This window comes from Plecotus auritus, assembly GCF_963455305.1.
Source record: "Plecotus auritus genome assembly, chromosome: 12".
Lineage (NCBI taxonomy): Eukaryota > Metazoa > Chordata > Mammalia > Chiroptera > Vespertilionidae > Plecotus > Plecotus auritus.
This window is the reverse complement of record NC_137778.1, coordinates 39,508,487-39,533,732: the sequence shown is the minus strand read 5'-3', so window position 1 is coordinate 39,533,732 and position 25,246 is coordinate 39,508,487. Positions and strand designations below refer to the sequence as shown.

Below are 25,246 nucleotides of genomic sequence, written 5' to 3'. Positions count from 1 at the left end.
CAGCAGGCTCCCACTGCCCGCGTCTGGTTGGCAGAGGGCATGGGTCTGAGGTGAGCGGTGGGCTGGCCAGGAACGAACGCGTCTGCCGTCCTGGTTTCCTCCTAACATGCGTGTGGCCTGTGCTAATCACTTACTTGGCGGCCTACCTCCCAGGGATGTAGCGAGGGCAAGAGGAATGCGTGTTAAGAGACGCTGGAAGGTTCAAGGCATTAAACACCTGTGAGCAGGTGGGGTTTCTCCGTCTGCTCCCTCCCTCTCTCACTGCCTGGCTCGGGCTCTGCTTCGCTGAGGGAGGCAGTGAACGGCTAATGACACTTTGGGGACCCCGGTCTCCGAAGGGCTGTCACGCCGGCCACCGTGAGGGAACACAGACGTCTCCTCCTGGATGCAAGGTCAGCTCTCCCACTCCTGCCAGGAGCACCACCGGGGCTGTGACTCAGCACTGGCCCCGTCGCCTGCCTGGCCCTTTCGAGTCAGGGCGCTGATGGGAAACCTGGGAGTCGGTTACCCCTGGGCCAGCCGGGGTTCCTGGGGCTGGTTGGTCTCTCCTGTCACTCCAGCTCTTCTGGGGGAACCAGAGCAGACAAGCCAGGGTGGGAGGGAGGAGCAGCAATAGACACAGCACTGCCCCCATCCTCCCAGCCCCCCACCCGCCCTGACCCCCAGACCAGGCACTGGAGACTCAGAGCTGCAGACATGGCCCCTGGCTGTCCACAGGTTTCTCTTTCATGTTTCAAACGCTGGGAGTCACAGCCCCCTCCTTTTCGAAGCACTTTCATTGGAATTAAAACACACCCTCACCCCATGAACGCAGCTGTGTTTAAATTTTAAATTAGGGGAAGGATACTTTCCATTCCATTCGTCTGAGCACAGCCAGCAGCCTGCCTGGCGGTGCAGGAACGACAGCCTCTGGGGCTTTCTCTTTTATCCGAATTGTTTTCTACCCGGACCCGGGGATGGGACACGGGTCGGCACTGTGGGCATGGCCTCACCAACTGCCCGCAGCACAGGCATGGTGGGGTGGGGGGGGGGGGGGGACAGAGCTGACAGACGCCAGGACAGGGCCCGGGGCTGCCCTGGGGGTGGTTTGAAGTGAACCGCCTCTAGCACCCAGCACCCAGCTAAGCATAAAGCACACACATCACCTCCAGGAAGCGGCCTTCCCAGAGTCTTCCCCAGTGGAATCAGGAGTTGAGAATCCAGCCCCATCTCTGGTGGGCTCAGTCTGTACCAGGGACGTGGGGAGGGCGTGTCTGTTCTGTGCAAGGCTCAGCCAGCCAACCACTGGCCTTCTGCTCAGACCCACACCTAGCGCCAACGCCGGCAGGTGAGGGGACAGGGAGTTGCACTCGGATACGATGCCCCCAACCCGCGCGCACGTCGTGCACTGACAGGGGCTCCTGCAAACACACCGCCCTGACTCTGGGATCACTGACTGACCTTGTGTGCGCCAGCGCTGTGGGGCGTCTGGAGGCCCCCGCAGGGCTCCACGGCCTGGCTCGCTGAGGCCTGGTCCCCTCTGGCACGGGTCCACACGCTGGCCTGGGGCAGTCACTCAGCTGGAAGGCCTCGGGCGGGTCCCAGTATCTTTATCACTCCATATCCACCAGACCCTGTATAAGCCCGAAGAAGGGAAGAGCTATGTGGCAGCTGCTTTCGCCTCCTCCTCTCAACCCAGCGGGCACCGCAGCCAGGCCAGAAAAGCCCCTCGGCCTACTGCACAGGCTGAGGCTTGGCAGTGTGGGAGAGGACGGAAAGCCTCGCCATCCGTTTCCTGGGAGACAAGACAAGCTGTCCAAGAACTACAGCAGCAGACAGGGAAGGAGCTGAGAAATCAGGACAAGGGAGGCGAGGCTGTCACCTTAGCCTCGTCCACTCCCCTGAGGTGCCACCTGAACGGAGCCGGGGAAAGGGCTGCAGGCGTGGCGCACACACTCGCACTCGCCAGAAGCTCGTGGCTGGGGAGGCAGAGGAGATGCAGCCATGGACTTCCGTGGGATGATGGAGGAAGGAGCATCAGAACTTCTCAGGCCAGCCCTGGCTGGTTTGGCTCAGTGGCTGGAGTGTAGGCCTGTGGATTGAGGGGTCCCAGGTTCAATACCAGTCAGGGGCACATGCCCGGGTTGTGGGCTCGATCCCCAGTGGGGGGGCGTGCAGGAGGCAGCTGATCGATGGTTCTTTCTCATCATTGATGTTTCTTTCCCTCTCCCTTCCTCTCTGAAATCAATAAAATATATTTTAAAAAAACACAAAAACTTCTCAGGCCCAGCCGGTGTGGCTCAGTGGTTGAGCATCGACCTATGAACCAGGAGGTCATGGTTTGATTCCCGGTCAGGGCACATGCCCGGGTTTTGGGCTCAATTCCCAGTGTCGGGCGTGCAGGAGGCAGCCAATCAATGATTCTCTCTCATCATTGATGTTTCTATCTCTCCCCCTCTCCATTCCTCTATGAAATCAATAAAAATATATTAAAAACACACGCACACACACACACACACACACACACACACAAAACTTCTCAGGCTCGGAGACAGGGCTGGGCACAAGCCAAAAAAGAGAGGGGCCGCCCTCCCCCAGGAGTCTGCCCAGACCCGTTCTCTACCAGCCTCATCCTCTTGACCAAACTCAGCCAGAGCAAAGCTGCTGTGAGAAGGTGGAAGATGCTGATACACGTAGACGGGAGGGGGGGGCTCTGACATCAACAGCTGTCACTTCGCTGGCTGCTGGGATGGGGGTGTGGCTGTGGCGTCTCCAGCCCTCCCTGGGCTTGCTGCTCCCCGAGACGGAGGAGGGCTGCCCTCTGGTCAAGATTTTATCCACAATAGAGCGTCGGCCTGCGAACTGAAAGGTCCCGGGTTCGATTCCGGTCAAGGGCATGTACCTTGGTTGCGGGCACATCCCCAGTGGGAGGTGTGCAGGAGGCAGCTGATCGATGTTTCTCTCTCATCGATGTTTCTAGCTCTCTATCCCTCTCTCTTCCTCTCTGTGAAATATCAATAAAATCTATTTAAAAAAAAAAAAAAGATTTTATCCACAGAAGAAACCGGGTGGTTTTCCCAACTCGGATCCTCTTTCGTGTCTTTTTTCCTTCCACCATTTCCTCTCCCCTTCGCAATCCAGCATAAAGGCCCCTCCCAGAAGTGCCAAGAGAGTGGCCCCGGGACGCACAGTTCAGAGTTCAGTAGAATCCAGTCCCACCTCCGGTGGCCTCGGGCTGTACGGGCTGTACGGAGAACGCGGGGAGGGCGTCTGTTCTGTGCAGGGCCGAGTGAGTGCATGTGAACTGTCCAGGATTATTAACCTGCCCAGTAGCCGAGCAGACCTTTACCCACACCAGGTAGTCGCCACTCACAACGTGGAGATATAGGAGTAATAAAATAGTGTGACAGTGAGCTGCCCCACCGAGTCTTTCAACCCAGTCCAGGCGTTTTCCCATCATGCCCTTCGAAGGCGTGTGCTAGACTGGAGCCGAGCTCTGCAGGGAGGCCAGCCTTCGCCCCAGGGATCCGGGCCGCCTTCTCTACCCACAGGTCCCCCCTGCAGAGCAGAATCTCTAAGCTCTCCGGCTAAGGCACCTGTGACATTTCTTTTGAGAATCTATCTAAATTATGGTCTGCTGGCCCACACCAGCCCGCTGCCTGGTCCGGAAGAGTCTGTGAGCTAATAAAAGTTTTTACACGTTTATATCGTTGAAGCCCTAGCTGATTTGGCTCAGTGATTAGAGTATCGGCCCACAGACTGAAGGGTCTCCGGTTCGATTCCGGTCAAGGGCACGTACCTCAGCAGCAGGCTCAATCCCTGGCCCCAGTGGGGACAAGGGAGGGAGGCAACCAATCCATGTGTCCCTTTCACTCTCTGTTCCTCCCTCTCGCTTCCCCTCTACTCTCTCTAAAAATCAATAGAGAAAACATCCTTGGGTAAGGATTAACAAATACGGGAATAAAAAAGTAAATAAGTAAATAAATGGTTGAAGAAACTCAACAGACATGTGAAAGTTACGTGAACTCCACATTTCAACGTCCATGAAGAAAGTCTGGAACTTCCTTCACACGCATTTGTCCATTCACGTGACTTCCTGCTGCACGGGCACGGCCGAGGAGCTCACAGAGACTGTATGGCCCCGCACTCTCTGGCTCCTTACAGGTCCTGCTGACCCCTGGTCTGTCTCAATGCCGGGATGTGGATGCTACCGGCAGGCACCCTTACCCAGCCCTGAAATATCCTCTCCCTACACAGGCCACACCCTTCTGAGCCCCAGCGAACCCCACCCACAGGCAGAAAGGAGAAATGAACCAGTCACAGACGTCGGAACGAGACTCAAGCCAGGTTTAATGATCGTCTAGTTTTCAGAGCCCACAGGCTCCAAGGTTGGCCAGCCTGGGTATACACGGTGCGGGGAGGGGAGACAGGGTCCCGGACACGGGACGCCAGCTTGCTTCGCCAGCAGGGCTGCGAGGAAGTGGAGGTAAGAACACACAGAAAAAAATCAATCTGTCAGCCCTGCCCTCCCCAGCTGGGGGGCACCTCCTAGGAGCCCCATAAATACAACTAAAGAAAGAAGGCCACACGGTCAGACAGACTGTAGAGCCCTGTCATACTGTCTCCAGGGACCCCTGCTTCCTGGGAGCCGTGCCTGGTGGTGGGGGTGGAGGGGTAACCTCTCAGCCTGTTCTTAGAACCAGACCTGGCAGTTTCCTCCCCAGGGCTTAGGGAGCTTACATCTGCTGAGCACTCGGTCCCCCAGGAGAAAGCGACCCGTGGCTCCATCAGCTGAAGCCATGGAAGAGGCTAATCCGTGCAGCCTTGGAGGGGGGCGGGCCAGGCACACCTACCAGGCTCTCAAACTAGGGGCAGAGCAGGGAGACTGACAGCCGCGGGCCTTTTCCTGTTCCCCAACTGGGGCAGGACTTCTGAAGATGCCCTCACCCTCAGGAACTCGCTAGAAGGCCCCAGAAGGCCTGCTCCATCTGACGCTCCGCTCACTTAAGGTTGTCAGCGCCCTAGGCGGCTCCTAGAGGGGTGGCTGCAGCGTGGAGGTGAGATTTCCCAGGCTCCCCGGGAAGCAAGCAGGGAGCCCTGGTTCCTCCAGCCCCAGTAACAAAATCCCCACGGGTTTCAGAACCTCATCGGACGGCTTGGCCCTCCCGCCCCTGTCTCCCCGGGGCAGTTAAGAGCAGGAGAGCACCTTACAGCTGCTCGGCCCCCTGCCAGCGTCCTCTGGTCCTTCCTTGACCTCGCCGTGCGCTCCCGTGTCATCTGCTGCCTTTCATCCAGGGGAGGTTTCTGAGGGTCTGAAGACCTGGCTATCTCCTCATCACCCCTTCTCCCAAGGTCCTCAGCCTGTGGCTCCCCTAACTCCAGGCCTCGCGGAGAAGTTACTGGGTGCCATGGAGATGTGGGTGACGCTTCAGAGTTCAGAATGTAAAGTACAGAGTGGATCTGGGGAGCCTGGCGTGATCACTGTCTCCTACGGGGATGAGAACGTGCACGTGGCGTGGCGCGCGTAGGTGGAGACCATTGGGAAACGCTTAGCGGGGACTGAAGGATCGCGGTCCCGATGGTAGGCAAGGCGCTGTGTGCATGCGTACCTAGGAGCATGCGTACCTACGAGCATGCAAGGACTGGAGGGCGATGCTGCACCTCTCGACAAAACCGGGCGCTAAGAAAGGATGACGGGCAGCCTTGACCTCCCAGTCCCCGTCCCCAGTCTTCACGGGCAGCGGGGCAGTCCCTCCTCGCAAGCGGCCCCCACCCGCAGGCAAACGACCTCTCTTGGAACCTAAGGAGCAGGTCGGAAGATCTGGAGAACGAACACTGGGCAGGGAACTTGGTGAGAGAGGGGACAGACGGCGAAAAGACCAACGTCAGGGAACATTCTCACCTCCGCCCTGCGCGTGCCCTTGACCAAGCTCAGAGCAGCCCTCTCCCAGGCTCACACCATCAGAGGGGGGAGGGGCCATCTCCGTCCCCAGAGCACTCTGTAGCCGTGGATGGAAGGGGATGCCGGCCTGTCTTAGGTTCCTGGCCGGCCCACCCCCACTGCACAGACCTCTGAAAGCTTCTGCCCCCTTCTGAAGCTTCAGTGCCACCGACTGTCTCCATTACCATCTCCGTTACGAGACTGCCTGGAACCTCGCGGAGACAGACTCTAAGCCACACTCCAAGCTGCCACTCTGGGGCAAAGACCACCAAATTCCAACCCGTCAGCCACGGAATTCCATGCGTGGCTTTGCAGCAGGGGCGCGATCTGAGGGGAGCAAGGCAGCCTTGGTGACACGGGAGATACACACCTGGTCCCCCCACGTCCCCCCGCCCAGCTCACCCAGCTGGGGCCAGGCGTCCCAGCACTCTACCCTCCGCAGAGCAGCACCCTGGGGAACCTCAGAGTCCCACCTGAGCCGAGGAGACTGCACGGAGAGACGGCGTCCCTGAAAGTCAGGTGGGACCAGCGGTGCTACCTAAGAGGCTGCGGCACCTCCGTCCCGTGTGACGTGGCCCCCCGTCCCCCGTGTGTGGCAGGCATCCAGCCGTAAAAGCTCTGCCTTCAGCAGCCCCCACCCTGGCCTGACAGGCAGGTGCTGGAACCAAAGGGGCCAATCTGGAGTTCTCGCCCCCAGCTACTGGTGTTGAGCTGCACCTAGGCTCTGGGAGGACCCCTCTGTGCCACTGGTCCCAGGAAGGGCACAGACACCACACCTCCCATCGCTGCCATCTCTGACGGGCAGCAAGCGAGGCTCCTTGGGAGAAACGAAGGCATTGGGGAAGTCTCGGAGCTGGGGGAGAGCTATTGATTGAGGTCTCAGCCTTTTCCTAATTCATTCTCCCAAAGGTTTCCAATTCCCCCCCGCCCCCCGGCCGTGGAGTGTGACTTCCTGGCCAGAGGTGACACTACAGCGTCCCCATGTGGCTCCTACGGAAGCTCCCCCAACACACCCAACCTCACACGTGTGGGTGGGCAGAGAGAGAAAAAAAAGATTCCCCCCAAATGAGTTTCTCTTAAGGAGCTAGGGATGACCTCGAACAAGTTTAGGGAATCGGCTCTTGCCCCCACCCTTTCCTCACTCCCACCCAGCTCAGACACACCCCTCCTCCTTCGCCGCCTTGACAAATGGGCGCCGGGGCTTTGGGGAGGGTGCAGCATTGGCCTGAGGGCTGACATATCCGTATGTGAAAATCATGGCGGCTGCACCCTGGTCGGGGCCTTGCCTTCTGTTGTACCCATGACCAATTCTCTCGAGGTCAGGGGGGACCCACGCCCTTGGGCAGCCAGCCCTCTCCTCCATCCCCTCCAATCCTTCAGGGGCGCGTTACCTCTCCCGGGGCAGGACCTCCCCACCCCCCCATCCTGCTCACACCACAATGGGCGTGTCAGAAAAGACCGAGCTGACCGATTCCGGGTCTGACATCCTCCGCTGCCCCTTGCCCGTGGCCTCGGGCACCGGCAGCGTGTTGCCTGGCTTGAGCTTGCCGTTTTGGTCCTGCCCAGGTCCAGCAGGTTCCAGGAAGGCCACCCGCCGGTCAAAATCCTCCTCCTTGTCCCCGCCGCCGGCCATGGGGTCGTGGTTGGGTGTGGTGCTGAGCATAGAGGAGCTGAGGCTGTCTCCCTGGTGGCTGGCAGGCTTCTCCACCCCCCGGCACCAGCAGCGGCAAGGGGTGAGGTACAGGTAGATGAGAACCAGGACCACACTGAGGATACAGCCCACCAGGGTGGTGTAGGCTGTGTTGAGGGTGTCGTGGTGCCCGTGCAAGGTGAAATTGTACACCTTCAGCTCCACAGACAGCGTCTCGTTGAAAGCCTCCCCGACGGCGAAGCAGGTGTACACACCCCCGTCCTCGACCTGCACGCGCTGGAAGTGAAGGCTGCCGTTCTCCAGCACCCGCACGGTGCTGTTGGCCACCGCGTCGAGCGCGTCCAGCACCCGTTCGTTGCTGGGTGTCACCCACATCTTGGTCATCCCCTGCTGCTTGGTGTCGCAATGGATGGTCAGGGTGTCACCCAGGTGGGCCTCCCAGGCCCGCTCCTTGTACTCGCTGCAGTTGAGGCTGAAGACGCTGTACGGCTTCTTGGCGCTCACGCAGTGCAGGTCCTCCTGGAAGTCCACCACGGGGCTCAGCTGGCGGCGCTGCCAGTGAGCGAAGAGCTGGTAGAGCTCACAGGTGCAGTGCAAGGGGTTGCTGTGCAGGTACAGCCCGTTCTTGACCCACGCGGGCAGCTTCTGCAGGTCGGACACGGGCAGGTTCTTCAGCCTGTTGGCGGAGAGGTCCAGCAGCCTCAGCTTGGGGAGCCTGACCAGTTCCAGGGGGAAGCGGGAGATCTGGTTCTGGCTCAGGTAGAGCTTCTGCAGCTGGGCCACGTCCTCGAAGGCCGAGCGGTCCACCGCCACGATGCGGTTATTGTACAGCAGCAGCACCTCCAAGGCCTGCAGCTCGCTGAACAGCGACTCTTCCAGCGTCCGCAGCTGGTTGGAGGAGAGGTCCAGGTAGCGCAGGTTGGGGACGGGGGAGAAGGCCTCGGAGGAGATGAAGTGCAGGTGGTTGTGGCTCAGCAGCAGGGAGTGCAGGTGGGGAAGGCGCGTGGGGGTCCACTCGGCCCGCAGGCGGCTCAGGTTGTTGTGGCTGAGGTCCAGCTGGGCGGTGTAGCTGGGCAAGGCGTGGGGCACGTTGGGCAGCTGCTGCTTGGAGCAGCTGAGGATGTTGCTGGCGCACAGGCAGACGGCGGGACAGCTAAACACCGGCCGGCCAGCTCTGGCCACCTCACAGAGGAGCAGGAACCAGGGCAGCGGCAGGAGCCAGAGGCCTCGCAGGTCACGCGGGGGTTGCATAATGTCACTGGGGAGGGCGAGGAAGGCCACCAGGAAGGTCTGGGAGGGAGTCACCCGGGCATGTTCTGCAGGAGCAAAGAAGGGTCTTTCAGCACAGGCTTGAGGGAGAGAGGATGGGCTATGCTCACCAGGACCAATGGAGGTAAGGACCCGCTCCCCCCCCCCCCGCCCCCATTGGACTAGAAGTCATAGGAAGAGATGCCGGCCAGTTCCCCGGCTGCAGGCAGTGGCTCAAAATGCGGGGACAGAGGTGGACACAGGGCTTGCTGGGCCGGGTCGCAGGAGTGCAGGGGGACGTGCGGAGCCCTCAGGCGCTGTGGTTTCCAAGCTGCCTGGGCCGGTGTGAAGGCGGGGTCTGCAGGGCCTTCGGGGAGGCGAGGGGGAAGGTCAACAGGGCACCGGCTCGGTAGGGGCGTCGCACCGGGGTTGAGTCCCCGGGCCTGAGGGGCGGGCTCCCCCCTCCGGGACCTCTGGTCACTGCACCTGCTCGGCGAGGGCGTGTGTCAGCCCATGGCGGGTCCGGGCGCTCCGTCGCGGCCTCCCCTGGCGGCGCCTCACCGGCCGGCCTGTCGCGGCGCCCGCCTTACGCAGGGGCCCGCGCCCGGCGACATCGCCTCCCGGGGACTCGGCGGGCTCCGCGGCGCTCCTTCCCGGGCGCCTCCGCCCCCACCGCTGCGCCCGCGGGAGCCCACCGACCACGGCCGCCGCCTGCGGGTGCGCGGTCCGGCGGGGAGCGGCGCGGGGAGCCGGAGGCGCCGCGATCCGAGCGCTGGAGCGGCGTGGGGGCAGCGAGCACCGCGCGCGCGCCCGTGGCCGCCGGAGCCTGGTGCGCGCGCGCGGGGGGGCGGGGCGCACGTGCGGGTGTTTGTGGGGAGCCGGACGGGCAGCCGCGCGCCGGGCAGTCGATCTCCGTGAGTGTCCGGGCCCGGGACCGACCTGGCGACGGAAATTGTCAGGACGGAGACTGGCCCCCTCCCCCTCTATTGCTCTCTCCGCCTCCCTCCATCCCCTTCCTTGCGCCCCCAAACCGCTCTCAGAAGTATCTCTGAGTGAATTCGCTGCAACTGACTCCTGGGCAAGGAGCGCCACACGTCTTTTAATTTCACAAATTAAAGCAATCTAGCTCAGTGTTGGCGGGAAATTCATTAGGTTCCCCCTCCCCTCTCTCTAGGGTTGCGAAGTCCCCAAAATTTGGGGAAGGGCCTTCCCCGCCCCCCCTTGATGCCACCACTCCACCACCCTTGGGTACCAAGGAAGGGTACAGCGCCCCAGCCTGCAAGGCAGATGGGCAGGAGAGGGGGTAAGGGGAGGTCTTTGGCGCATGCGCAGACCCCAGGATCCCACTCTTCAGACACCCCATTCAGCAATTCCCACTCCTTCCCTGACACACACACAGGGGCTGCAGACAAACCAGCTACAGGCTTCTATTCCTGGAAACTTCAAAACCCTCCCCAGCGGGGATGGGGGGGGGGTCATTCTTCCCTTGGGCCTGGCCATGGTGCCCTTTCTGACCCAATGCCAGCCCTTTAACACCCTCCCCCGCCACACACACCCTCCTCATGCTGGAGCCATGCTCCAGCGTAGTTTCTCTATCACCAAATCCTAAAGATGAAGGGCGGGGGGTCTTCTTGGGGGCGGGGGGCACTTGAAACACCAAGAAGCTGTTCACAGTATGTGTTGTTAGGGGTTAGGCCAGCCGTGGGCAAACTTTTTGACTCGAGGGCCACAATGGGTTCTTAAACTGGACCGGAGGGCCGGAACAAAAGCATGGATGGAGTGTTTGTGTGAACTAATATAAATTCAAAGTAAAGGAGCGGAGTGGAGAGCAAGAGAACCGGATAGAACAGCCGGATCCGGCCCGCGGGCCGTAGTTTGCCCACGGCTGGGTTAGGCACTGGGCCAGGGGCGTGTAGGAGGAGTGGAGACCTTATGATTCAAGACTTTAGCTGTTGGGTGGTAGACCCTGAGGAAGACATTCCCTTTTTATTCTCTCTCGTCTCTCACAGCAGCCAGAGCACAACTGAAATGAATGTCGCAGTACATTAGCCTGCTAAGGGTTTTAAAAAGCGTTTCTGTCTGTCACAGGTGTTTGACCATGACTTTAAGTGAATGCAGTATCTCTTCGAGGGATATTAGCACGGCAGCCTTATGCATAGTGTGTCTTCTTCCTGCTCGTTCCAAGCATCCGTGATAAGTAGGGAGGGCATCAGGGCGTGGGAAACCCTGAAATGACCTTGTATCCTTCCTCTATGGCCGCATAACAACCCCAAAACTTTAATACAGTGATTTAATTAATACGATGATGTGGACACTTAATGTCTGTCACAGACAGTTTCTGTTGGTCAGAGAGATTCAGGGGTGCTTGGGCGGGCTGCTGGCTTGGGGGCGGGGGTCTCTCGGCAACTGCAATCATGTGTCAGATGGAGCTACAGTCGCTGGAAGGCGAGGCTGGGGCTGGAGAATGGACTTCCTCCGAGGCCCTTTCCGTGACTCACTCGTGCGGCTGGCTGTTGGCAGGCGGCCTTGGCTCCTCTCCCTGAAGGTCTCTCCACGAGACCGCGTGCGTGTCCTCACAGCCCGGTGGCCGACTTCCTCCAGAGCAAGATCGCCAAGAGAGAGCCAGGCAGGGGTCACATTGAGCCGGCTCTCCGAGGTCACACCTGTCACCTCCACTTCGGTCGCATGGACCAGCCCCGATTCAGCGTGGAAGGAAGGAGAGCACACGAGGGGTGCGGAGGGGTGGGGCTGGCTCTCACGTGCATCATCGCGGAAAGCACATCTGTTTTTCTAATTTTGAAGAGGTTCAAACCTACACAAAAGTGGAGAAAAGAATTGCAACGAACTCCCATGTAGCGATCATTCCCATTCAATTATTATTAAGGAAATTCCATCGTTTTCTTTTGTAATGGGTCCCGGAGAAACACGTGCCCTTCCCACCAAGCCCTCACCCCCGTAACTTTCCTTAGATGCAGTGCTCCAGGCTCTCTCTGGCTCGCCCCCTCTGCTGTGTTTAAGGGATGGAGGAGAGACAGACACAAGGAAAGAAGGCCCCTTATGCTGGACACCAGCCCCAAGTGTCTGCAGCTTGGAGCGGCCACCACAGGTATGGCCCTTAAGAAGTAACCATGTGCCAAAACCGGTTTGGCTCAGTGGATAGAGCGTCAGCCTGCGGACTGAAGGGTCCCAGGTTTGATTCCGGTCAAGGGCACGTAACTTGGTTGTGGGCACATCCCCAGTAGGAGGTGTGCAAGAGGCAGCTGATCGATGTTTCTCTCTCATCGATGTTTCTAATTCTCTATCCCTCTTCCTTCCTCTCTGTAAAAAATCAATAAAATATATTAAAAAAAAAAAAAAAAAAGAAGTAACCATGTGCCAAAACCGGTTTGGCTCAGTGGATAGAGCGTCGGCCTGCGGACTGAAGGGTCCCAGGTTCGATTCCGGTCAAGGGCATGTACCTTGGTTGCGGGCACATCCCCAGTAGGAGGTGTGCAGGAGGCAGCTGATGGATGTTTCTCTCTCTTCGATGTTTCTAACTCTCTATCCCTCTCCCTTCCTCTCTGTAAAAAAAAAATCAATAAAATATATTTTTTTTTTAAAAAAAGAAGTAACCATGCCAGGAACCCTTTACTCCCTGTTCCCAGTCCCCCATACCCTAAAAAAAAAAAAAAAAAAAAAAAAAAAAAGTAACCATGCCATTTTCTTTTCTTTTTTTTTAATTAATTTTTTTAAATATATTTTTATTGATTTTTTTTTTTTTACAGAGAGGAAGAGAGAGGGATAGAGAGTTAGAAACATCGATGAGAGAGACATCGATCAGCTGCCTCTTGCACACCCCCTACTGGGGATGTGCCCGCAACCCAGGTACATGCCCTTGACCGGAATCGAACCTGGGACCCTTCAGTCCGCAGGCCGACGCTCTATCCACTGAGTCAAACCGGTTAGGGCAACCATGCCATTTTCAAATGTTAATGTGCGTTCAGATCACCTGGGGATCTTAACCCGAGGATTCTGAAGCAGTCGGTGTAGGGTGGCGCCTGAGATTCTGCCTTTCTAATAAGCTTGGTGATGCAGACGCTGCAGGTCCACAGGCAAGCCGTGGCCTCTAGCTCCCTGTGGCTATTTACATGGATTACCATGAAACAGCATTATCAATCACTTCTTCCGTTTCAAATGTTCAATAGCCACACGTGACGAGCTGCGCTATGGAACATAATCACGGAAAGTTCCATTGGGTGGCAGAGTGTAGAACATTGACTCCTAACGGTTTGCCCACAGCTGCCTCCTCGCCCAGAACAACCATCTATTAATTCACAACGAGAAGAGAACCTTGGCAGGATGAACAGCAACAGGTTGTTTACCGTGGGCACTGAGTTCCTCTTGCTGGAATGTATCAGCCCAGGGTTCCTACGTACAATTTGGAAGGTCGTTTGGTTACCTCGGCATTTGAGCCAAGGAGGCTGGCTGTGTCTGAGACTGGATGAGTTGCTTTTCTCTCTACTTGGAGTATTTTTTCCTCAGTTACGAGTACTGGGCATCACCATCAGAGTTGGAGACTGCGGGAAAACACCCCATTACAAAGCTCCCTTTCGACTCCTTTTCAAAGACTCCATGTGGCTGACCACCCTTCTTTGGGGCAAGGTAGTCCTAAAGTGTGGGACACTGAGGGGTCCACTTCACATCGTACATATATGTCCTGACGGAACTTCTACATGCTATTCTGTCTGCTTACATGTCCACTTCCCCATGAGACTGCATGCCCTCAAAAGCAGTGATTGGCCCTGGGTCTGGCTCTTAATCGGCATTCAGAATGTGTGTTGTTTGCCCTGGCCAGTGTGGCTTGATGGTTAGAGTGCTGGCCAAGCACCGAAGGGTCATGGGTTCAATTCCCAGTCCAGGGCTTGTAGCTTCAGCCCAGGGGTTGCAGGTTCAGTCCCAGTCAGGCCCCAGTCAGGCGCTTGCGGGAGGCAACCAATGGATCTCTCTCTCTCTCTCTCCCCCTGCCCCCCCACCCCATAAAGCCATGGGAAAAATATCTCTCAGGTGAGGATTAACAGCAAAATGTTTGTTGAATTAATTCATTAATTCATAATGGCATTAAATCAACATATTTATTGTATGTTAGTCTCGATGTCTGGTGTAGGAGGAAGGGCAGAGCATGGGGCCTGGGCGTGGACAGCTCATTTGGTTGGAGCATCGTCCCAATACGCCAAGGTTGCAGGTTTGATCCCCGGTCAGGGCACATACAAAGATCAACCAGTGAATGCATAGATAAGTGGGGCAACAAATCAGTGTTTCTCGCTCTTTCTTTCTCTTTTCCTTACTCTCTCTCTAAAAATCAATAAGTAAAAAATAAAAAGATATATTTAAAAACTTAAAACAGCCGTAACTGGTTCGGCTCAGTGGATAGAACGTTGGCCTGTGGACTGAAGGGTCCCAGGTTCGATTCCGGTCAAGGGCATGTACCTTGGTTGCAGGCACATCCCCAGTAGGGGGTGTGCATGAGGCAGCTGATGGATGTTTCTCTCTCATCGATGTTTCTAACTCTCTATCCTTCTTCCTTCCTCTCTATAAAGAAAAATCAATAAAATATATTTTTAAAAAAACCTTAAAACATTCTTGCATTTTGTGGAGAACCCCAGTGATGTTACTAACATCAGGACAGATTTGTAGTCCCTGGAGTATCTCCACAAAGTGTGTGTGGGGGGGGCCTCTAGCACGAAGCTGGTTCTGGGAGGGGCCGCAGTAAAGATGAGTCCTTTGCTAAGATTTGCTTAAATGGCTGGAAGCTAAGCCCTTCACACCATTGGATGGAGCCCTTTCTCCAGTGTTCACCCGTGTTTCCATTTTTGGGTTGTCCCTGCAGGTGCTCAGTCTGGAAGATTCTCGTTGCCATTCCCCTACCCCCACCTCCATAAACCGTCACTCCTTTCTCTGACCCTTTAACATTGAACATGCCCTTCAGCACACTGAGCCATTATTTACTCTCCAGGAGGCACATATTTCCTCTTTGGGGACAACTGACCTCTGGCACCCTGTGGGCTACTTCTGACCCCTTCCCACCTCAGCCCCGCTCACTTGATCTGCAGAAAGCACCTGGTGTGGGTGTGAACTGGGGGCAGAGGAGGAGTCACGGCAGGTGGAGGGGTGCCGTAGACACCTTTCCGCGTCCTGGGCTCCTCAGGTTTGTCAAATAAACCGCAAGGCACCTTGTTGAATATACGGCTCACGTTCATGGTCAGGGCTATTCTGCTTCCACAGAGGTGATCATTCCTGATGACTAAATCGTGAGCGCTTTCTTGACTTCTGACACCCACGTATGGTCATCTCAAAACACTCCTGCGCTGAGTCATCAGGTAGACGCGCCCTCGAAATACTGCTGACAAATGCCTGGTTCAAAATGTTCTTTCCGCCTTCGGGGGCGGGGTTCCAATGCCACAGTCAGCCTGCAGCTGACAGACATCCCGGAGGTGAAGACTGGTTCCGAGGCCCTGCAGCCACCACGACTCCCTGCAGCTCCCGCAGTGCGGCCAGGCAGCCAGGCTAGTGGGGATCGAATCCCGGTTGTGCCGCTCCTTTGGTGACCTGAGTCAGTTACTTAACCTATAAAATGGGCATTCCAACTGTCCGTCCAATCATGGCTCTTTCTCGTCTTTTTTTTTTTTAATATATTTTATTGATTTTTTACAGAGAGGAAGGGAGAGGGATAGAGAGCTAGAAACATCGATGAGAGAGAAACATTGATCAGCGGCCTCCCGCACACCCACTACTGGGGATGTGCCCGCAACGAAGGTACATGCCCTTGACCGGAATCGAACCCGGGACCCTTCAGTCCGCAGGCCAGTGCTCTATCCACTGAGCCAAGCCGGTCAGGGCATCTTTCTCATCTTGACGTCATGAATTCGCCATCACCGGGAGCATTCAAGCAGAGGCTGGGTGGCCACTTTGCACAGATGCCCCTCCATTTGTTTGTTCATTCATTCTATCACATCCCCCAACGCCCATTCGCATAGAACAAGAACTTCTGTGAGTGTTTAGGAGTGAAATGCAAAGACAGACACGTAGGAAACTGTCTGTGTTCTCAGCTGCCATGATTTGGTGACGGAAACCGAGACTTGGATCATCACAGCGCATGTGACAGCTGACAGAAGAGCCTGTGTGGAAAGGGCTTCGGAGGCCGGAGAAGAGAAGGGAGCACACGTGTGGAGGAGTCCTATGTAGGGCTAGAGGTAGACCAGATGGCCCCTAAGTCCTCTTCCGACTTTGGTACCCTGTGCAGTGTTGGGGCCAAGGAGTGGCTTGGGAGGCCTTTATCCAAGCCACTCAAACAGCTTACAATACATATAAGAACCCCAATGGCCTGGCTGGTGTGGCTCAGCGGTTGAGCGTCGACCCAGCAACCAAGAGGTCACCGGTTCCATTCCCAGTCAGGGCACATGCCTGGGTTGGGGGCTCGATCCTCAGTAGGGGGTGTGCAGGAGGCAGCCAATCCATGATGTTCCTCTCTCTTTGATGTTTCTATCTCTCTATCCCTCTCCCTTCCTCTTGCTAAAACACACACACACACTTGCCGAAACCGGTTTGGCTCAGTGGATAGAGCGTCGGCCTGCAGACTGAGGAGTCCCGGGTTTGATTCCGGTCAAGGGCATGTACCTTGGTTGCGGGCACATCCCCAGTGGGAGGTGTGCAGGAGGCAGCTGATCGATGTTTCTCTCTCATCGATGTTTCTAACCCTCTATCCCTCTCCCTTCCTCTCTGTAAAATATATTTAAAACACACACACACACACACACACACACACACACACAAACCCCATGTACTTGCTATGCAAACAGTTTGAGGACCAGTCTCCCCGTTCTCCTCACTCCCTGCCTTCAACCACATGGCTGTCTCTTAGTTCTACATAGAAATTCTGGAGCTGCTGCTCATGCTAAGGTTCTATATTTTGCAAAGCTATCAAGTCACAGGTCTGAGCCCTTCTCTGAATGGACCACGTACAGTCTACTATTTGGGCAGGAGAGGTGGGTGTCTGCCAGTGGGGAGTGCTGGTGAGGAGGAGGAAGGGGGCAGGCGGGAGCGCATGGGGCGTGTCCTCAAACCCAGAGCTGTCTCCCCATGACTGTCCTGACAACCCTGACGTTTGAAAGCATTGCAGGTTTTCCTTGTTTTCTTTGCCGGCTTCCACAGACAGTACACCTGCCCTCGCTTCCTCCCACCAAGGTCACCACTCAGCAGGCTTTGATAAATGTCATCTTTTTTCGAAAGTCGCCTTGGAAAAAGGCAATTTGACTGCAGTGAGGCAGAACAGGGAGCCGAAGGGCAGCCCTTTATCGACCAGAGCCCAATCCCGAGAACAAAGCCAAGAGGAGTGGGAGCTGCCTGGGGCTCCTGGTGATCGGCCACCTCCCCCTGGACCTGTGTGCAGCGCCCGGGGCCTGGGGTTGGATCTCCTCCTCCCTCTTTTCCTCTCCCAGCCCTTGTCTTCTGCTACTTGTTTCCTGGCTGGTAACTCAAGGTCCCCGAGAACCCCCGCAGTGCTGGGGGTGGGAGCCCTCTCCACCGTGGGCTGCTGATTAGTGCAGGGAATAAATAACAGCAAGCTAATTACCTCCTGATTGCCGCTCGCTCACTAACGAGGCCGGGCTGGAGTGGAGATGCTGCAGCTGATCCTACTCCAAGCATGCGTCAGGGTTCAGGGAAATTTCCATGGCTTCCCAGTCTGGAGACACCTTCCCTTCCCCACTGCCCCGGAGGTCTGCGTGGAGGCGTTCCCACTCCTGCTTCACCTTGGGATTCAGAGACTCACCCCAGACACCGTTTGTATCAGACCTTCGTGGGCGATGGGAGCGGACTTCTCGTAGAAACAGGGAAAGGCTTTCCTGGAGGCTTGGGGGTTGGCCAAGGTCATGGGGAGATGGGTCCTCAGGGACCGCGCTCTCCAGCACTTAGTATCCTAATTGCATCTGCTGCTCCAGCTGCCGGAGCTGAGTGGTTCCCATCAGACTTGCAAGCAGAGGGGAGAAGTGCAGAGCCCTGGCATTAGACTTGACAGGTCTGGCTTCTAGTCCTACCCCGCTACCTCTGTGACCTTGACCATGCCCTTTAATCGCTCTGGTCCTCGATTCCCTCTCTACGAAATGAAGGTTAGGCAAACCTTGGGCTTCACTTCTGTAGAACTCCTGACGAACACACAGAACCCGGCCCGGCGGGCATGGCTCAGTGGTTAAGCATCGACCTATGAACCAGGAGGTCATAGTTCTATCCCGGTCAGGGCACATGCCTGGGTTGTGGGCTCCATCCCCAGTGTAGGGTATGCAGGAGGCAGCCGATCAATGAGTCTCTTCATTGACGTTTCTCTCTCTCTCTCCTTTCCTCTCTCAAATCAATAAAAACATATATTTTTAAAATATATTTTATTGATTTTTTTTTTACAGAGAGGAAGGGAGAGGGATAGAGAGTCAGAAACATCGATGAAAGAGAAACATTGGTCAGCTGCCTCCTGCACACTCCCAACTGGATATGTGCCCGCAACGAAGGTACATGCCCTTGACCAGAATTGAACCTGGGACACTTGAGTCCGCAGGCAGACGCTCTATCCACTGAGCCAAACTGGTCAGGGCAATAAAAATATATTTAAAAACAACCCGCCCCCTCTCCACCACCCCCCCCGCCCGAACCCAGATCCTCTTATAGCAAAACAGCAGCCAAGCCCAAGTTGAAGAACATTCTACAAAGTAACTGGGCTCTCCTCTTCCAAATACCAAGACGACAGAAGCCAAGAAGACCGAGACTGTTCCAGATTCAAAGAGACTAAAAAGACAAGGCAAGTAAACGCGACCCATGGTCCTGGGTTGGCTCCTGGCCGTCAACAACGTTATTAGAATCATCAGTGACGTGTGAATGGGGTCTTCGGGCTAGACCAGTGGTCGGCAAACTCATTAGTCAACAGAGCCAAATATCAACAGGACAACGATTGAAATTTCTTTTGAGAGCCAAATTTTCTAAACTTAAACTTCTTCTAACGCCTCTTCTTCAAAATAGACTCGCCCAGGCCGTGGTATTTGTGGAAGAGCCACACTCAAGGGGCCAAAGAGCCGCATGTGGCTCGCGAGGCGCAGTTTGCCGACCACTGGGCTAGACAGTGATTTTGTATCAGTGTCGGCTTCCTGACTGTCATGTTGTTCTGTGGTTAAGTGGGAGAATGCCCTGGCTTTTAGGAAACACACACTGAAGTGTTAAGAGCTAATGGGGCATCCCTCCTGAATGGATCAGAAATTGCACATAGTGTACATGGCGGGGGGGGGGGGGGGGCAGAGGGAGCGAGGGGCCGCCACGAGGCAGGTGTGTTCCAATCTGAAACGTAAGACACGGAGGAACTCGGTGAAAGGTACCCAGGAGCTCTTTGTACCCTTCTTGCAGTTTTTCTCTAAATTTGAAATTATTGCAAGAGCAAAAGTTTTCAAAGGCCATAGGTTGTGTAGCGCACAGAACAGCTGGGCCTTCGGACACGGGCAGGAGAGAGACCTGGCGAGAGCTGGAAGGTAACGAGAGGCGAGAGGCAGGCAAGTGTCATGGGAAACTCCGGGGTTGGGGCTAAATGCTCTGGATCCTGGCTCCGCGTCTCATCAGAGTCACGTGGCTCAAATAATAATGCAGGTGACAGCCCTGACCGGTTTGGCTCAGTGGATAGAGCTTCGGCCTGCAGACTGAGAGGTCCCAGGTTTGATTCTGGTCAAGGGCACGTACCTTGGTCGCGGGCACATCCCCAGTAGGAGGTGTGCAGGAGGCAGCTGTGGATGTTTCTCTCTCTTCGATGTTTCTAACTCTCTATCCCTCTCCCTTCCTCTCTGTAAAAAAATCAATAAAATATATTAAAAAAAAATAATGCAGGTGACGGCTCCTTGGAAGTCATAAAACAGGAAGCTGAATATAATCACTCGTGGTCTCTCCTTCCTCCCGGAACTACAACTAGTGAACGTGAGACCGCCTCTCCCGTCCTGACATTCCTCTCGGTTTTCGGTCTAGTTTCATGGGACGTGGTTATTCTCAGAGAGGTTTTCCCCTTTAAGGACTGGGAACCCCAAGGCCCCGCGCCCCGGACAGGACTGGGAACCCCGCCGCCGCCGCCGCCGGGCCTGCCGTGGTGCGTGTCTGCGTCCCTGTGTGCACGTGTGTGCCCGTGTGTGCCCGTGCACACGTGTCCTGCAAGCCTCGATTTCAGGCGCCGCCTCTGTGAGCAGCGAGACCCCTGGGGATGGACGGGTGCGGCTGCGGCTGCAAATCCATGACCACCTGCTGGCGGGGCCTGGGCGGTCTCTTCTAGGAGGAGGCCCTTCGCTGTGTCCCTCCTGGAGCATCACTGTGTGTGCGGGGGTGGGGCGGGGGTGGGGTAGGGGGGTGGGGGATGTCGGGGTGTGTGGGAGTGGGGTGGGGGTGGGGTGGGGGGATGGGGGGTGTCTGGGTGTATGGGAGTGGGGTGGGGGGATGGGGTGTGTGTGGGGGTGGGGTGGGGGGTGGAGTGGGGGGTGGGGGGTGTCTGGGTGTGTGGGAGTGGGGTGGGGGGATGGGGGTGTGTGTGGGTGGGGTGGGGGTGGAGTGGGGGTAGGGAGTGTGTGTGAGGGGGTGTAGGGGGATGTGGGGGGGTGGGAGGTGGGGCGAGAGGGCGCTGCAGCGCAAACCGTCCTCTGGCAACTTGGGGTCCTCGCGCCACAGGCGCAGACGAGCTGATAGGGCGAGGGAATCAAAACCATCGCCGCGGCTTTATACCCTTTCCGAACATTCCCTCCCGGGAGCCTTAACACCACAGCACCTGCTGCTCCCGGCATCTTTTCACAGCTCAGAACAGCCTAGCGGCAGGGAGACAGGCCTGGCCCATGCTCAGGGCTCGTGAAGGGCCCCGTGGGACCCCCAGCCGGGCCGCCAACAGCACTCCCGCGGGAGATGAGATGGTCTGTCATGGGCACCGCGCTCTTCCCTTTCCTGCCTCCAGGGGGCGCTGCTCCCTGGGCGCTGGCTTCTCAAGGGCATCCCCACTGAAGCCCCCTCTGCTGGGCTCCCTCTCCCGGGGTCTGGCTACCTCGCTCCCCCCACACTCTGCCCACACCCCCAGGGGTCAGCACCTGAGCCCCTGCTGCTGCAGGCTGCTCTGGAGCCAAGAGAGGGGACACCCCCACGGCCTGGAGGGGCCGGCCCAGGAGTCCTGAGCGGCCTCTCTGATTCCCAGCCCCGCTGCCGTCTCACCGAGTCCGTGTGGACATTTCTTTTTTGTTTTTGTCTTTTTAAATATATTTTGGTTGATTTCAGAGAGGGAGAGATGGAAACATCAAGGAGTAGGAGGGATGAGAGAGAATCACTGATGGGCTGCCTCCTGCATGCCCCCTGCTGGGGATGGAGCCTGCAACCAAGGCATGTGCCCTGACTGGGAATCGAACCATGACCATGACCACGTTCATGGGTTGATGCTCAACCACTGAGCCACGCCGGCCTTGACACTTTATAACTCCGTAAGGAAAGAGCCCATTCATCCGCTAACGCTGTCTGTGGGCCTCCTGGGGTCGGCAGTGGGGACAGTTTTCCCTGCCTCGGGTGCTGCCCAGCTGATCTGCTTCCTGGGCCAGGGAAAGGGAGAAAGAGAGTGAGAACTGTCCTTTCTTTCCTCTCTCCTCCCACCGCTGGCCATGCCCCAAGGGTCAGAGCATCCCCTACCCTCTCCCCACCCTCAGGAAACCAAACCCAGGCCGTGCTGCAGGGGGCAGAGCGGTGGGCTGGGGGCGGGCTGGGGGCCAGCAGAGCAGCTGCCGTAGGTGTCATCTTGCTGTGGGGGTGGGGAGGAGCCGGCCTGGTGACGTCTCATCTGAGACCAGGAGGGTAACCTGAACCTCTCTCTGTCCTAATTCCCTGAGGGAGAAGATCCCGAGGGTCTGAGTGGGCCAGGTCAGGGTCAGCCCAGGAGCCATGGGTCCGCGTCTGGCTGCTCAGGCTGCAGAAGAGAAGGAACTGAGCCCTCATGGGTGAACGCCAAGCGGCATCCCCGGAGAGGAGGACAGGAGCACAGCCCACAGCCAAGGCGGCAGCCGCCAGGCCCTGCCCCGCAGACAGGCGGGTATTGATCCCCGCACGCCCCTCCCTCTCTCCACTTCATGGCGCAGCTAATGGTCTGGAAAAAGCTGGCCAGCTGTTCCTCAGCTGTGACATAACGAGCTCGGGGACGATCAATGCCCCTTCCGGCCTCTAATTAGGCCTGGGAGCGGGCTGGGGTGAGTGCGGCCTGTTCCTGAGGACGCCGCTGCCACTCCGGTCCCCAGCTGCTGTCTGCTGGCAGCCACCTGGGTGCAGGCATCTGTGCCCGGGAGGAGGGGACAGGCCCGCAGAGCGGCCCTGGGGAGTCTTCTGACGCAGGGCCCGTCTCCGACAGCAGAAGAAGGGACTCCGTAACCATGTCACGTGGGGGCAGACAGGCTGGTGGGGACCACTGGGCCTGCATGTGAAGCTCTGTACCCCCAGCTTGCTGCCTGGGTCTGTCACTCTGCACAGTGGCCTTCAGTCCCAACCCTCAGCTCCCGGCCCCTGAGGCCCCGCCGGGACCCTCCCACCACCGGTCCCAGGGGGCAGGGAAGGGGCTGGTAGCGCCTTTGGCTCCCAGCCCGGCCTCCCTCTGCTATTTTTACCCTCAGTCCGGGGAGGGAGGGATCGGATTCTCAGTGTGCTCACTGCAGAGGAGGAAGTGAGGGTGGAGAGAGATGGAGAGGGGAAGGTGTACACTGGGCAGAGACAGAGGGGCAGGGAGCAGAGGCTCAGGCAAGGAGGCTGAGACTCGGAGAGTTCTGAGACCAGGACAGGCGAGCAGATGAGAGATCAAAGGAGCGACGCCAACTAAGAGACAGAAAAAGTGAGAAATGGGGCCATCAGGGAGGAAAGAGGAGATGGGATGCAAGGAGCAGGACACGCCCGGTGCTGGGTGGGGTCAGGCCCCAGGTGCCCGATCAGATGTCCCAGCGGGGAAGCTGAGGTGCTGGTCACAGTGTCCAGAGGCCTGGGTGAGATTATAGGAGTCAGGGGAGGACGCTGGGTCACAGGCACAGGGACCGGAGCTGTCTGGAGGGACGAGGAGGGGGTGTGGAGTCTAGAGATGGGGAGGCCCGGCAGGGACCCTCCCCTGGGAACAAGCCTCTGGGGTCTGCTTTCTGGGGAGAGGGTGCCGGCAGGAAGCTGGAAGCAGGAGCCAGGGCGATGCGGGGAGAAGAGGAGGTGACTGCTGGGGGCTCTGGAGGGAAAAGGCCGGAGGGAGGGGTCTAGGCTTTCTGCAGCCTCCAACTTAGGGGAGCCCAGCCTGGCCCTGGGCTTCTTCCTCCAGCCCCCCGTCCTATTACCTGGCACACGGTCACACACAAGCCAATCAGATGGAGCCCCTTGAAGGGGTCTTTCTGGGGCCCGTCCGACCCTGGTCATCCTTCTCGGTCCTAAGACTGGATTTCTTCCTGATTGTGGTTCCCAGAGGAATGGCCTGGTTTGTGGCGAGCAGAGGTGCCCGCTGCTGTGTCCTGCCCCCCTGCCCTGCCTCCCCCCCCCACCCCCCACCCCCGGGCCTGAAACTGTCAAGCTATCAGCACCCTGGAGAGAGAAGCCACTCAAGGTGTTGCTGACTCAGACGCCAAGGCCAGAGCCGCGGAGGGCCTGAGCGAGCGTCCTGGGCCTCGTCCAGCCCTCCTTGGAGCTGGGCTCCAGGTGCTCTGCTCACATAGGCGGACGCAGTCTCTGGACTCCGAGCTCAGTGCTCATTCTGGGACGCCTGCCGGCCCATCTCTTCCCAGCCACCTCCTAGGAGGAGGAGGGATTTTTCTCTTGGGAGCCTTGGCCCTTTTGCTTGGCCCTCCCAGCAGGGATGGTGGGGGGGGGTCAGAAGGTGAAAAGTTGGGGCCCACAGGACAGCAAGTCCCCCAGGAGGGACAAAGCTTGTGGATTTGGAAGGGGAAGGATTTCCCCCCCCCCCCCCCCACCCCCTGCAGGTGACTCTTTGTAGCTCATTGGCCAACACTGCCCTCTTGTGGCTGCTGGTTGTCAGGGCCGCCCAGGGCTCCTCTTCCTCACCCAGGTCCTCACCATCCAGGGACCCGCCGCTGTGCGCAGGCTGATGTACACCCTCCAGGCCTACCCTTCCAGGCCAGGCCGTCCCAGAGACCGAGCTTCCATCCTCCATTCTCCAGTGCGGTCCTCAGGTACATGGGCGAGGGCTGACCATCGCCCCGCTCTGCAGGGCCACTCACAAGCCATCTCTCCATCCCCAAGGAGCGCTGGGTCTGGGGGTCTGGGATTCTGGCCCTTTTTGAGACATAGGAGCATGAGAATTGAATGGGGAGGGGTCCCTGTTTTTAGGTGGGTCAGGAATTCAGGGAGAGGGCTTTGGAGGACAGGACTGTCTGGGAGAGAGGCCACAGGGCCCAGATCCCTGTGCCCAGGATGCGGAAGGAAAGGGGGTCAGGCTGCCCAAGGGCGCAGCGGGCTGGCCAGGGTGAGGACGGGTCATTTGGAGGGGACTGTCCCAGAGATGTAGAACAGGGGTTTCCCCTCGAGTCAGAGACCAGGCATGCTGCGAGTGCCCGTGCAGGGAAAGCCAGCCCAGTTTGGCTCATAGGCTGGAGCGGGACAGGGCGGGAGCTGGCGGCCCGTGCTGGAATGAGACGCTGGGTGGTCCAGGGTGCCATGTGCCTGCGGATCAGGCTGGGCAACTTCTTGTGACACCATGAATCCAGAGGGGAGACTTCCCAGACACTCAAATTTCCACTCCATCCTTGGCCTCCTCCCCACAGGATGGACGTGCAGGTCACTCTTGGGGACCTGAGCTGGTGCTCGGGAGCCCTACCCCTCGGAGGGTGCCGCCTGGGGAGCGTGAGCGCCCCCTCTGATCTCTATGTTCTTCATCGCTGGCCTCCCCTCGCCTCTGAGTCCCTCTGACGGACGCGTGTTCAGAGGCACCGTCTCCGTGGTGTTTGCTCCCCTCGCTCTGGGCCTGCGGGACAGGAACATTTCCAGCCTCGCGTTCACCCCCTCCCTCTGCAGCTTGCGGGCTCAGTAAATACTTACTGACGGACTCACTAAGAGACAGGAGGCGAACACTTCTGTGGCCTGCGTTTCCCTGCTCAGAACATGGCGCTGTGTGACCTTGCAGTCCGGCTTACCCGCCCGTCTCCCTCTCTGTTCTCGTGTCGGCCCTGCACACAGAGAATGTCTCAGTCAAACCGGACAACTCATGGTGCCCTGATGTTCCGTGAACCTGCCTGTCTGTCTGCATGTGTTTGCCAGGCCTGCTCCTTCCACCTGGGCCACTCTCCTTCAAAGTCCCACTTACACCCCTACCCTTCCTTTAAGACCTAGGATGCCTCCTTCATGAAGCCTTCCCAGATTTCCCGAGGGGGTGGGTCCACTTTTTC

General features: G+C 57.8%; 2 protein-coding genes across 2 annotated transcripts in view; one reads left to right on the top strand and one right to left on the bottom strand.

Moving 5' to 3' along the window:
- Window positions 1–4,312: 4,312 nt before the first annotated feature.
- Window positions 4,313–9,610, bottom strand: AMIGO1 (adhesion molecule with Ig like domain 1). Its single transcript, XM_080647352.1, has 2 exons — window positions 9,306–9,610; window positions 4,313–8,887 (listed from the first exon to the last, which is right to left on the bottom strand). The coding sequence occupies exon 2, from the start codon at window positions 8,820–8,822 to the stop codon at window positions 7,350–7,352; it is 1,473 nt and encodes a 490-aa protein (XP_080503478.1). The 5' UTR covers window positions 8,823–8,887; window positions 9,306–9,610; the 3' UTR covers window positions 4,313–7,349.
- Window positions 8,838–25,246, top strand: part of GPR61 (G protein-coupled receptor 61) — a 29,128-nt gene continuing 12,719 nt past the window's right edge. The window contains exon 1 of the mRNA XM_080647354.1: window positions 8,838–8,964. The gene's annotated coding sequence lies outside the window, so the exon portion shown is untranslated. The remainder of the gene's footprint in view (window positions 8,965–25,246) is intronic.